This window comes from Condylura cristata, unplaced genomic scaffold (assembly GCF_000260355.1).
Source record: "Condylura cristata isolate star-nosed mole 26May11 unplaced genomic scaffold, ConCri1.0 scaffold00005, whole genome shotgun sequence".
Classification (NCBI taxonomy): domain Eukaryota; kingdom Metazoa; phylum Chordata; class Mammalia; order Eulipotyphla; family Talpidae; genus Condylura; species Condylura cristata.
The window spans coordinates 44,475,938-44,488,215 of NW_004567106.1; the positions used below are offsets into that span (position 1 = coordinate 44,475,938).

At 45.2% G+C, this 12,278-nt stretch overlaps 1 protein-coding gene across 6 annotated transcripts in view; it reads left to right on the forward strand.

The window, feature by feature from the left end:
* The window catches only part of CDHR3 (cadherin-related family member 3), a 125,817-nt gene that overhangs the window by 90,792 nt on the left and 22,747 nt on the right, over nt 1-12,278 (forward strand). For all 6 annotated transcript variants that reach the window (XM_012721041.1, XM_012721040.1, XM_012721043.1 and 3 more), the window contains 2 exons: nt 3,216-3,364; nt 5,981-6,170. In XM_012721041.1, the coding sequence (XP_012576495.1) occupies nt 3,216-3,364; nt 5,981-6,170 (339 nt within the window). The remainder of the gene's footprint in view (nt 1-3,215; nt 3,365-5,980; nt 6,171-12,278) is intronic.

Consider the following 12,278-nt stretch of genomic DNA (forward strand, 5'->3'; position numbering starts at 1 on the left):
GGACAAAGGATTCACCAGAGACAGAGTGGGGAGCAGAGCAAGTAAATCAACTGAAATACACTGCTGAGGGGAGCAGCAGGTGAGACCGGAGAGGTCTGCTGCACCATGTGGGTCAGCTCTCTGGCTGGGATTGAGCTCAGGTCACAGAGATGATAGCACTGAGGCTTAACTCCTAGGCCTCCAGGGAGGCCTTGTTTTGAATAGATCTTAACTATCCTTTATCCTGAATGTTATTTTATAAATACTTGGGTTTTGGATCCCCAAACAAAATAAATCAAAGTGATGTCGTCTTTTTGAGTTCGAGGTCCTTGTGTTGACTCTGGGAAGGGTTTCACCAGAGCTCCCCTTTCAGTGGCACGTGGTGAGATTCTTCACGAGACAGAGACTCAGTTATATTTATAGAGGAAGTTTATTAGAAAGAGACAGGAGAGAAAAAACACTTGCATAGACACAAGTGGGCAGAAAAAGCTGCCCCGAAAGGGACAGGTTTGCAGAGAGGTTTGCAACCTACATGGTTGCAGGTGGACGATCTTAGGAGAATGGCCCCCTGAGGGAGGTCAGTGCAGAGGAGTGCCAGCATGGTACAGGTCACAGGCAGACAGGACGCTGCTGCCCTGCAGAGGGAGAGTGGGTGTATAGGCACCTGCATAGGCACAGGTGGGCAGAGGAGTGGCTGCCTCGTGCTGGTGGAGAGACTGCCCAGATATAGACAGCCTCTCCCTGGGAGGGGCTCACTCCCTGTGAGCCCAAGTTCATTGACTTTGAATAGATTCTGAAGAAATTTCTGATGACCTTCATGTCCGCGTCCTTATCATTCACTTTTTTGATTTGAGCTTCGGACACAGCCCCAACAGTCTGTTATCTGCTGGGAACTCCTGCAGATATTCAGGCATCCCGGGGGCATCCCGGGCACGGGTTGACCTTGATGTTATGGCTGTGTCGGTTGCTGCACTAGCCCCTCCTACCCATCCCCTCTGTGTGACTCAGTCTTGTGATGCCTCCCCTGCATTCCTTCCTCCATCAAAAGATCTTATCATCTGTGGGACTCAGTATCAGGTCAGCCAAGGAAGGACTGTTTCACACCAGTAGCCTGGCCCATCTCCTTCATGCAGCCCTGATTTCCTGGGTACACAGGTGATAGGAGTGGGTGAGTCTGCAGAGCAGGTGTCTTCAACAGCTGCACTACTGACATTTGAGTGGGTGCTTCCTTGCGTTTGGGGCGGGGGGCTTTTGTGTGCATTGTAGGGTGTTTAATAGCAGGGGCGGTGAGAGGCTTCACCAGAGATAGAGCAGGGAGGAGTGCAGGCAGATCAACGAAGTACACTGCTGAGGGAAGCAGCGGGAGGATCAGAAGAGGTCTGGTGAGGATCACCCCCGGGGTGGGGATCGAACTCTGCACTGAAGTGGCTGAGGCTAGCTTGCAGTGCTGCGTCCCAACCCATTGCACCACCAGGGAGGGCCAGCTCTGGACTTTAGATGCCAATAATAACTCCCTTGCCAGGCAGTGAAAGCCAAAATGTCTCCAGGACATAATCAACCCCAGCTGAGAACCATTGCCTTAGAAGGATTCCTTATAATAGCTCTCCAACTTTAAAGTACACACAAATCCCCTGACACCTTGTGAAAATGCAGATCCTGATTCTGAAGTGGGTGAGTTCTGCATTCAGATTCAACATCAAGGGAGCCTGTGAGAAGTGTAGGGACCATGCCTGGGGTAGCAAGGGCAAGGCCCTGAAGGTAGCACAGGCACCTTAGTGCTCTCTTGGTTGGAAGTTAATGGAACCCACAGAAAGTAACCAAAGAAAGAATACAACCTGCTAGAACAGGGACTTTTACCCAATGGACGCAAGGGCTTAGTTCAGCCTTAGGAGCCAGGCCTGTCTCCCTTTCTCTCATGGCTCTGATTTTGGCTTTTGCCATCCTGCCTCCTTTTTCCCACCTACTTTTCTATTCTTGCACCCACCAGTGGCCAGTAGCACAGATTCCCCAAGGCAGGGGAGTGTCTGATTAGTAAATGAATTCACTGCCACTTCAGTAGGATGCTGGGTGGGAAGAGACTTAGAGCATGAGGGTAGCCTCTTGCCTCACCAAGTGACTGCCCCCAATGGTGGGATGCAACTACAGGCATACCTCCTGATGAATGGGGGCCAAACAGGAGAGCCAGGGTGGAGGCCCTGAAACCTGGTTCCAGTCAGAAGTTCCCTCTCCCTTCTCCTGGCCCTACCTGTTCTACAGGGATGATGCAAAGATTCCTGGTTGCAAAAGTATTCTGAACTCATGCATTAAATATAATCCTTTAGATTTATGGTATAGTAATCCCTCTTAAAGAGAATCCCATCTTGAAAAATCCTAACTTAGAAATTGGCAAATTCAAGGTGACACCTTGTCCCACTGATTACCTTCAGCAAAAGGACTTCCTGCAAGTTATTTTAAAACCTCCTTGGTGCGTTCATAATTACTCAATTTACCCAAATTAGGTAGTTAAAACTTTGAAACTGTCTTATTATCAACCTTTTACAAAGGCAGAGGAGGTCTGAGAAAGATGGGTAAGATGGTGACTTGGAGTCACCTTGAGTGAAGCCCCTTCAGAGGGCAGTGGGCTGACTGGCTTCTGCCAAGGAGGTGATTTCTCCACTTAGGTTTTGACCTATGATAATGCAACGTGAGGAGGTGCACAGTTTCTGTACATATATTGTGCCTCCTTAGGCCAGGCAGAGAAGAAGAAAGGAAGGAAAAGTGAGCAGAGGTACTAGATTAAGTGCCATTTATCCAACTCTTGTGGCCAAGGAATAGTAATCAAGAATGTATAGTCCTGGACATTGTGTCCAGATGGATTTTTAAAATAACTCTGGGAACAAAAAGTATTAGGAGGAGAGAAGAGGGCTATATAGGTCAACTGTCCTTATTTAAAAGATGTTCATGCCACAACTGAAGTGAAATGGTACCAGGAGTGCATGGAGGCAGGGACAGTGGCTAGTGTAAATTATTGCGATAACGGCATGGCACACTCTTCGCAATCACAGGGATGTGCTCTTTAGAAATACAGAATCCAGTCACCACCCGCCCCCCTCTTGAGCTGAGGAGTTCTCACTCCCAGCATGTTGTAACTTTGACAATTCAGAACTATATTTAGTACTAACCAAAATACCCACCTCCCAGACTCCACCCTCCTGTGCCCTCGAAAATTAGCTGTGTCTGCTGTATTTCTGTTCCAGCTCAAAGCGAGTGTATAGAATTCCTGAGGAGCTGAGTCCAGGAACCATTGTGGCCAATATCACAGCTGAGGACCCGGATGACAAAGCTTTTACCAACATCCTCCTCTACAGCATCACTACTGTTAACAGATATTTCATGATCAATCAGAGTAAGTCACACAGACACACACACACCCTTTACATGCATCCTTTAATTCATTTGTACTGTTTTACAAATATGTTAATAGTTTCCTGTCTGGGGTATGCCCTTCTGCCCTGAGCATTGCAAATTACCAAGGAAAGAGCCATATTCATAGCAGCTGGCATGGGGGTTGGGCACACTGACCGGGATCCAGCGTGGACAGCTGTATCATCCTTCGCCTTTGAAGCAGATGTAAGGATGGATGAGCTCACTGTCCTGAGGGCATCCCAAGTCTTCTGCAGCGCGTACTATCCAGTAGAAATAGAACACAGTCACATACATGATTTTAAAGCTCCAGTAGCTAAGCTGTTACAAAGTAGAAACAGGTGAAATTCAGTTTGATAAGGTACTTTATTGAACCCAACATATCCAGAAATTATCATATTACCCTGTGATCAACATTTTAGTTATTAATGAGATAGTTTACATTTCTATATGACATTTTCAAGGTTTGTTGTGTATTCTGTATCACCTTTGAATTCAGGTCAGCCATATTTCCAGCGTTAATAGCCTCATCTGGTTAGTGGTCATGGTTCTGAAGAACATTGATCTGCTAGATTGCTGGGTGTTTTCTTCCATCTAAGTATCTCAGTGTAGGGAAGGAGAGTTTTTCCTTCTCTTATAATCACATTTCCTTAGGATGCAGTGTAGGCCAGGCACAGTGCTCATTGGCTCAGCTGCAGTCCCTCTGGCTATAGCACAGCAACCCAATGACCTACCATAACCCACATTGTACAGATGAGGAAACCGAGGCTTGGAGAGAGACTTTACAGGGTAAGTGATTTATCAATTCAGAGGATATGAAGCAACTCCAGCCCTCTCTTCTCCTAGACTGTACCACCTCGTAATCCTCTCATATCACCAAAGAGGACTTCACGCTACACAGTGCTTGAGTGGGGGCTAGCCTTGGACAGTCCTGAAAGAGAGCATGTTATTGTCCCCATAGCTTTGGGGTCAAGAGCACCTCTTCCCAGGACAGTCATGATGCACCACCTCTGAAAACTTCTAGTGCTTTGAGGACCCAGCTGATAGTGTAGGGATGGACAGCCACCGTGAAGGGTTCTCTTTACTCGAGTACTGCAGATTGAAGTTTTTTTTAAAGATTTATCTATTTATACATACAGAACCAGGGTACAGGTCAGAGGTGCAGGGGCAGAACAGGACGACTGATGAAGTACACTGCTGAGGGGAGCAGCGGGCGGGTCAGGAGAGGTCTGCTGCACCATGTGGGTCACCTCCAGGGCTGGGGATTGAACTCATGCTGAAGTGGCTTTAGTTTCTCAGTGCTGTGCTTTAACCTGCTGCACCACCAGAGAGGGCCTACAGACTGAATTTTTAACAAATACAATGGATTTTGGGAGCAGATTGATTAGGACTCTTTGGTTGCAAATTACAGAAACCAAAGCAATCTAAACCAAGGAGAAAATAAAAGGTAGCAGATACCTACCAACAGGCCACTGGTTCTCATGAGAAGGAGAACTGTTAGGGTTGTTCTCAGGGGTGGGAGTAGCATGGTCCAATGACCTCGACCTTGCCTGTGGTAGCTCTGCTGTTACACTCCCCAGAGAGAACCCAGTGGGTCAAGAGGGGGTAAGCTGCCTATTGTCCGTTCAGCTCATGGGGAGGGCTGCTGCTAGGGAACCAACCCTGAAGGTTGTGGTGGAAAGTTCAAAGGTCAGGCCAAACATCCCAATCACTGTCTACTACAAGAACACCGTGAATTTTTTAAAATAATATAATAGTTTATTTTTACATTTTTTGTGCCTTTTTCCATCTCAGTTGTAATCCCCATGGGCTTCCCACCACCAGTTCACCCATGTGCCATCACCACAGTCCAGTGCACTCCCCCCACCCCACTCATTTTTGATCCCATTCCCCACTCCACCCCTGTAAAATGTCTCTTAGTATATAGTTGTTCATTATTATTTTATTCCCTAGTCCTTTATACTCCTGCTATGAGTGAAATCATCTGGTATTTTTCCTTTTCTTTCTGGTTTATTTTACTAAGCATGATCCCTTCCAGCTCCATCCATGTTGCTGCAAAAGGCATGTTTTTATCTTTTGCTGAGTAATATTTCATTATTATTATTATTAATCTAGTCATCTACTTTTGGGCATTTGAGTTGATTCCATGTCTTTCCTACTGTAAATAAAACAGCAATAAACATACCCCATGAATTTTTTTAAAAATATATTTATTTATTTATTTATTTTTTGCATAGAAGAACTGGGATGTAGACCAGGGATGCTGGGTGCTGAGAGGACTGACCAGAGTGGGGAGCAGAACAGGCAGATCTACTGAAATACACTGCTGTAGGGAGCAGCAGGCAAGACAAGAGAGATCTGCTGTGCCATATGAGGGTTAGCTCCCTGGTCACAGAGGTGATAGCTCTGAGACTTAACCAGCAGCCAACAGTCAGGCCCCCAACTTCCATAAAGTTTTTTTATATGTGTATTTATATAGGAAATTCTGTTAGCCAGCTTCGTACCAGAATGTTCTTTCCCATGTACTCCAAGTCTCCAGCTGCCTTTGTTTTTTTTCATTTCTCTTCAAAGAAGCATGTTCTAACCTTTGTCTTCTTAGTGACTGGTACCATCCACGTGGCTCACAGGCTAGACCGAGATGCAGGTGAATTAAGACAACATCCTGCCATTACCTTGGAAGTTCTGGTGAAGGATAGACCCTTTGGGGGTCAGGAGAATCGTATACAGATAACCTTCCTTGTAGAAGACATCAACGACAACCCTTCTGCTTGCACCAAGTTCACATTCAGGTATTCACCTTCTGAGACCATGCTGAGTGTTTCACCACGTTGGTGGCTCACAACCCTGTAGCTTCTGTGGTATATTCTTGGGAGAAACTGAAAAATAATGAGCATTTGGGGAAATGGCTCACTAAAATAAGTAGGCTGGAACTGTCTGATTTAATGGATAGGCTTCCCTTGAATCATCCTTTTTTCTTCTCTGTCTTTCATTTTCTTTCGTCATTGTTCTTTCTTCTACAGTTTCCTACTCAGTTAAAAAATATTTTTCATTTTACTCCTTTCTATAACATGTTCATCTCTGTTGGTGAAAAGGACCACAGGGACTTGTTAGACTCTCTCTGGGCTGTACCTTTTCTTTATTTATTGCCACCAGTGGCAAGACAGTGTTGTTAGTTAGCAGTTATAATAGATGCTTGAGACTTAGGATTAGTAACTAGGAGCTCCCAGAGAAACACTCCACCAGTAATATGAATAAATCAAACCAAGTATTTACTTAAAACAAAACAAAGCATCTAATTCACCTTACACAACTGAATTGCATGTGAACAAAAGGCAACAGGAAAAGGGGGAAACATAGATACAAGTGGGATGCAAGTTATCTTGTATATTTTGACCTGTTCTTTGTCCTACAACCAATTCACTGTAATTATAAAATTAAATCTTTTGTTATTCCAGGCTCATATACCTTTTTAAAAAACATTACTGCCTTTCTACTAACAGTTTTCTCTAAATGCTATAAGGTCAGTAATTCCCAGCTTAGTTTTATCCGGGGTTCATAATAGCTAGTTTCCAGTTTCCTGGGAGTTTTGGGGGGCTTTTCCTGGGGGCCAGAAGGTTGCCTTTCAGGGACTCTTGCCAAGAGAGCCCTGGAGAGCATCTGGAGCTGGCTGAAGACCAGAGTGGGCCTCTTCAGAGTAGGTCTCATGTGTCCCCATGGAGAGAGTCTCATTGTAAGTTTATCTTTGCCTGATTTGCACATTGACTTTTTTTTTAAGAATTATTTATTTATGCATACAGAACTGGGGTACAGGCCAGAGATACAGGGGCAGTGAGAGGCTTCACCAGAGACAGAGTGGGGAGAAGAACAGGCAGATCTATGAAGTACACTGCTGAGGGGAACAGTGGGCAGGTCAGGAGAGACCTGCTGCACCATGTGAGTCACCTCCAGGGTGGGGATTGAACTCAGACTGAAGCGGCTGCCAGCAGCTTGCAGTGCTACATCCTAACCCATTGCATCACCCGGGAGGGCCATGCACATTGACTTTTGGTAACTTGGGACCTCACAACAATACTTAGCATGGTCTTGCAAAGGACAAAGCACCCTAGACAAAGATTGTCCAGGGTAAGCAATGTTTCCCTATTCTCCAGGCATAATGTGGCCTTGAACCCTTGATTCTGACGGTTAAACCCAGTTCTCGACACAATCTCTTGCCCCTTCTGGTATCCTCCAGCCTCCTGTAACCTGCCCTGGGTCCCAGAGACTGTAAGAACACCAACTGCTTCCCTTGCCCTGAAGCATCAGGTTGGGCCATGGGAAGCCCTGGAAGGAACAGGGGAGCGTGAAGTAAGATATTTAGCCCTATGGGGTTCCTTTCAGCTGAATGTGTGGCTCCACCTCTTGAAGGTGTCAGATCCTATAAAGCAAAGTCTCCACACAGTTCTCTTTTTTCCTGGTGTTCGGGCTCCAGAAACTGCTCCTTCTACTAATTCCTCCAGGTCCAGATAGTAAGGAGTTTCATTTTTCCTCCCCTGAGGTATTTTCATATTCTCTGTGCACACCATTGTAATGTTACTTTACTCTCCTAGAATTATCCTAATTTGCCAACTGCTTCCCTTAGAGATCCCAATATAGTCAGTGACACCCTTGATCATGCATTAACTTCTCATTTCCAACTGTAAGCATTTATGTTCTCGATTCTGTTGGTGGTGGTGGTGGGGAGGTGTTTGTTGTGGGTAGTTAGGAGATGATTTCCCCACCATTGCACATCAGTTAAACCCCTCCCTGTGAAGAGAGGTGTGAGCCCTGGGGATGGAGCAGAGATGATGTATAGCGCTACACCTCTGCTTTCTTTGAAAATCTCAGTCTATGCTAGCTCTCTTGGGTGGCTTCCGACAGCTGGGGAATTCCCATCTTTATGTTCTTTCCTTCTGGGCCCACTTGCTCTCCCCTGAGAAGTGGGAGATGGGAGTAAGAACTGAGAAGAACTCTAGGTGTGCACGACTGGAAAGGACAGTGCTGTCCAGCCTGGCTTGTCAGTTTCTTCCCTTCTGTGCATTCTGTAAAGTGCCTGTTGGGGTTCCTGAAGTCCAGAGACCCCTGCTGTGTGTGGTGACAGCTTGCAGACTGCTCGCCATATCCTCTAGCAAAACCACATTTTAAATGTCCAGGACAGCCCAGGAAAGCCCATGCAGAGTCCTGCTCTTGCTAATCTTTCTGAATTAGCTCTGAAGGTCAGTGCTAGCCACTAACTGGACTAATTGTATTTATTACTAAAGGGAACTCTAACCATTTAATTCCTTCCTCTGGACTTTTCCAGAGAGTAACTCGCAATCATTCTTTGAAAACAAAGCCATGAGGAGCTGCAACAAAAAGCTTACTTCCTCTCAGGCTCAGAAGTGGAAATGGAAATTTTTCTCCAGAAATCCAGCCTCGTTTGTCTATTCCAGGGACTGGAAAACCCTGATTTGGAGCTCACCCCCATCCTCCCATCTTTAAGCCTCCATTCCTATGCCAGACAGGCACGCACAGGCAGGTCAGAGCAGCCCAAACAACAGCACCTGTGTTGCCTGGTCTCTGGCGGTGTTCTGCCTGACCACTTTTGCCCTGAGGTCCTGAGTATTTATTCCTTCTTCGGGGCTCTTGACTTGCTCCTTGCAGCAGGCAACAGCACCCCGCCAGTTGGAAAAGGCAGTGACTACAGGCTGGGATGTCCTGGGATCCCTACTTGACTTTCCCAGGCTGATGATGCATGAGCCCAGGGCCCCATGAGGCATCAAAGGTATGGTGACAGACCCTGCTCTAGTTGTAGATTGTCAGGCAGCTCAGCTGAAAGCGCTGTTTGGGAGCAAGGGCATAGCCATTCTCAGATTCCAAATGAGACCCAGCCAGTCACCTTTGTGCACATATAGGAGTCACTGGTTAGATAGCTGGAAGCAGGGCAACTTGCCTTTGAGGCAGGGGTTGATGAATGAGGGGGAGTGGCTTTCCAAGTCACATGTTCACATGAAAAGAATACGCCAGGCAGTCCCGAGGGGCCAGCTCTGCAGGCCTTTGCATTGTGGGGAATGTCTGGCTTCTGGATTCTCTGGATGATACTACCTCCAAGCTACTGCAGAAGGCCTAGCTTCCCAGACTGTTTGCAAGCCTGAAGATTCATGGATGGAACTTAAAATCCTCAGTGATTCTAACACAGACAATAGAGAATCGTGCTAGACTTATGAACTTTCTTGGACAGGTGTTAAAACCATTCACAACCATCCTTTCTTCACTGGTAAATTAGATACAAGGATATGAACCTCTTGGAGAGAATTAATTAGAGGTAGTGTTTTTAAAATGCTCAATATGATATAGCATGGAGTTGCCGTTTACTACGTGGTTTCTATTTTAAGTGTGTGTGTGAATAAAAGCTGACATTGTACAATCAAAAAAGGAATGGATCTGCTTATACTCCAATCCCACTGAAACCAAGAGGCGACCTTTGTCCAGGAGACCTCATGGAGATTCAGTGATGCCTGTCAGATAAACTCCCTTCCAGGAAGCAAGCCCAGCTGTCCTCAGCAGCCCAAGGCCATCATAGTTGTCAGCCTTGCTCTGTTTTTGCTGACTCCAGAGCCCACTAAGCAATGGTATGGAATGCAGACAGGAGCATAATTTGGTTGCGGAGAAAGGACATGTGATAAAGGATTAGAGAATTGAACACGGGTTAATCTGGATGCTCCCAGAACAAGATGCAAAGACAGGATTAAATGTGCAAGGCTTTTATTCAGGGAAATAGGGACAGATGGGGAGAGAGCTGGAGAAGCTGGGGAAGTCATAAGACCATGATACCAGTCTGACCAGAGTACGGGAGAGAGGAAAGAAGGGTGTGAAGTGATCTGACCTACCGTGCACTCTACATAAGTTTGTAGACTGTAAGTTTGGCTTTGAGCACTGAAGCCAAAGTCAACTGTCAAAGGACAGAAATGGGTCTGCCTTAGTATCTGCCATACCCAGTCATTGGCACTTAGCCTCGTGGTATCACACTGGTGGGTTTCAGTACAGCAGTAATGGAGCAAGCAGCTGGGTCTGTGTCAGTTATTCCCCATGACTGAAGGTCTTCTTGGCAGCCGCAATATATATTTATAAGAAATTCTGCCCCAGGCAAACATGATTGAGGTAGGGAGCAAAAACAAAACAAAACAGCCCGCAAAACACTAGCTGCAAGTTTCTCTCTGCCTGTGTACATGCCCTTTTGCAACGTGTTTTTACTATTCCTCCCATCAAGAAATGGAATGCTCCTTCCATGCCTTGAATCTGAACTTGACCTTGTAGATGACATTGGCCATTGGAACATTCGCAAACATGGCACAACAAAAGCTAGAGAGGTGACTGTGCACTGGGACTTGGCCCTTTTTTGCTACTTTTTTGCTACTGAATTCTCTGTGCGAAGAGCCCAGACTAGTCTGCAGAGATCTGGAGGATGAGGAACTACATGAGGCAGAGACCAACATCTTCCCACCAGACCTGTGAGCAAGATCATCCTACACCACCCACCCCCCCAGTATCCACTAAGTCCATTGGGTTAGACAAGAACCAAAAGGATTAAAGGATAACCCATAATATTATAAGGGATAATAAATGTTTATTGCTCTAAGTCATTAACCTTTGGGCCAGTTTGCTATATATGCAAATATATTGTCTTTATTGCTGTCCATTTTGTAGGTGGAAAACTAAAGCCTGGAGATATGCTAAAGTCACTCAGTGAATTGAAGCCTAGAGGTGTCAATCATTCTTCCTCAGTCTCCTATGCTAAGTTGAGCTTGACTAGACGGTTCTGAGTTTGGGAGTAGTTTTATTCATTTTTGTTACTTTCTCAGAGTCTGGCAAACTAATCTAAGAACCCGTAGATTAAGCTCTTTATTTTTTTAAATTGTATATATATATGTACATATATATAGTGTATGTATATATTATAATATGCAATATATACAATAATTTTATATATACAGTAATTGTGTATGTGTGTATGTGTATATATGTGTGTGTGTGTGTATAATTGAAACATCTGTCTTCATTTTGTATATTTTTTTCACCTTGGTTGTAATCCCCATGACTTCCCATCCACAGTTCACCCATGTACCATCATCATAGTCCTGTGTGCTCTTCTTGGCCCAGTTTTGAGCCTATTCCCCTCTCCACCCCTATAGAATGTCTCTTGTCTATAGTTGCTTATTGATTTTCATTTTATTATAATTGCTCTAAAAAAAAAAAGCAAAACTCTAAAAATGTTAATAATCTTCTACTGAATGAGTGACACTCAGGTGTAAGGAGCTCTTTATGACATCAAAACTATCAGGACATACGTCAAGGAGTTTCCATCTTCAGAGCATGGGAGATGAGGAGAGTGGGGTACAGGAGTTTCCCCTACCCAGATGAGAAACAACTATAGGCAGGGGCAGAATTTCTATGTCTCTTATATTCTTCTTCACTCCTGTGCTAGTCCCCTAAGCTACCATCCATTCATTCAACAAATATTTATTGAGCATGCCAAGAGCAAAGTGGGCAGAAATCCCTGTTCTCATGAGCTTACATTCTAGAGAAAAAGCAGATTACAGAAAGGGTAACTGTGCCTGTGCGCTATAATTGGAAACTACATAGTATATTGGAAATGCATTCTGGAAAATGTAAGTGCTAAGAATTAAAAATAAAAGGGGGAGGAAGATACAGGTAAGGGTCACTAACATTTTAAATAGGATAGACAGAGTAGCTCCTTGAGGAAGTGACTTTATTAGAGGCAAAAGCATGAACAAGCATGTCATGTGGAGATTAGTGGGAAGGTGTGAGGTCACCGAGGCTATGGCCTGCTGCTTGGCCAAGAAACACCAGGAGGCCAAGGTGCTGGGAAGGAGAGGAATTAG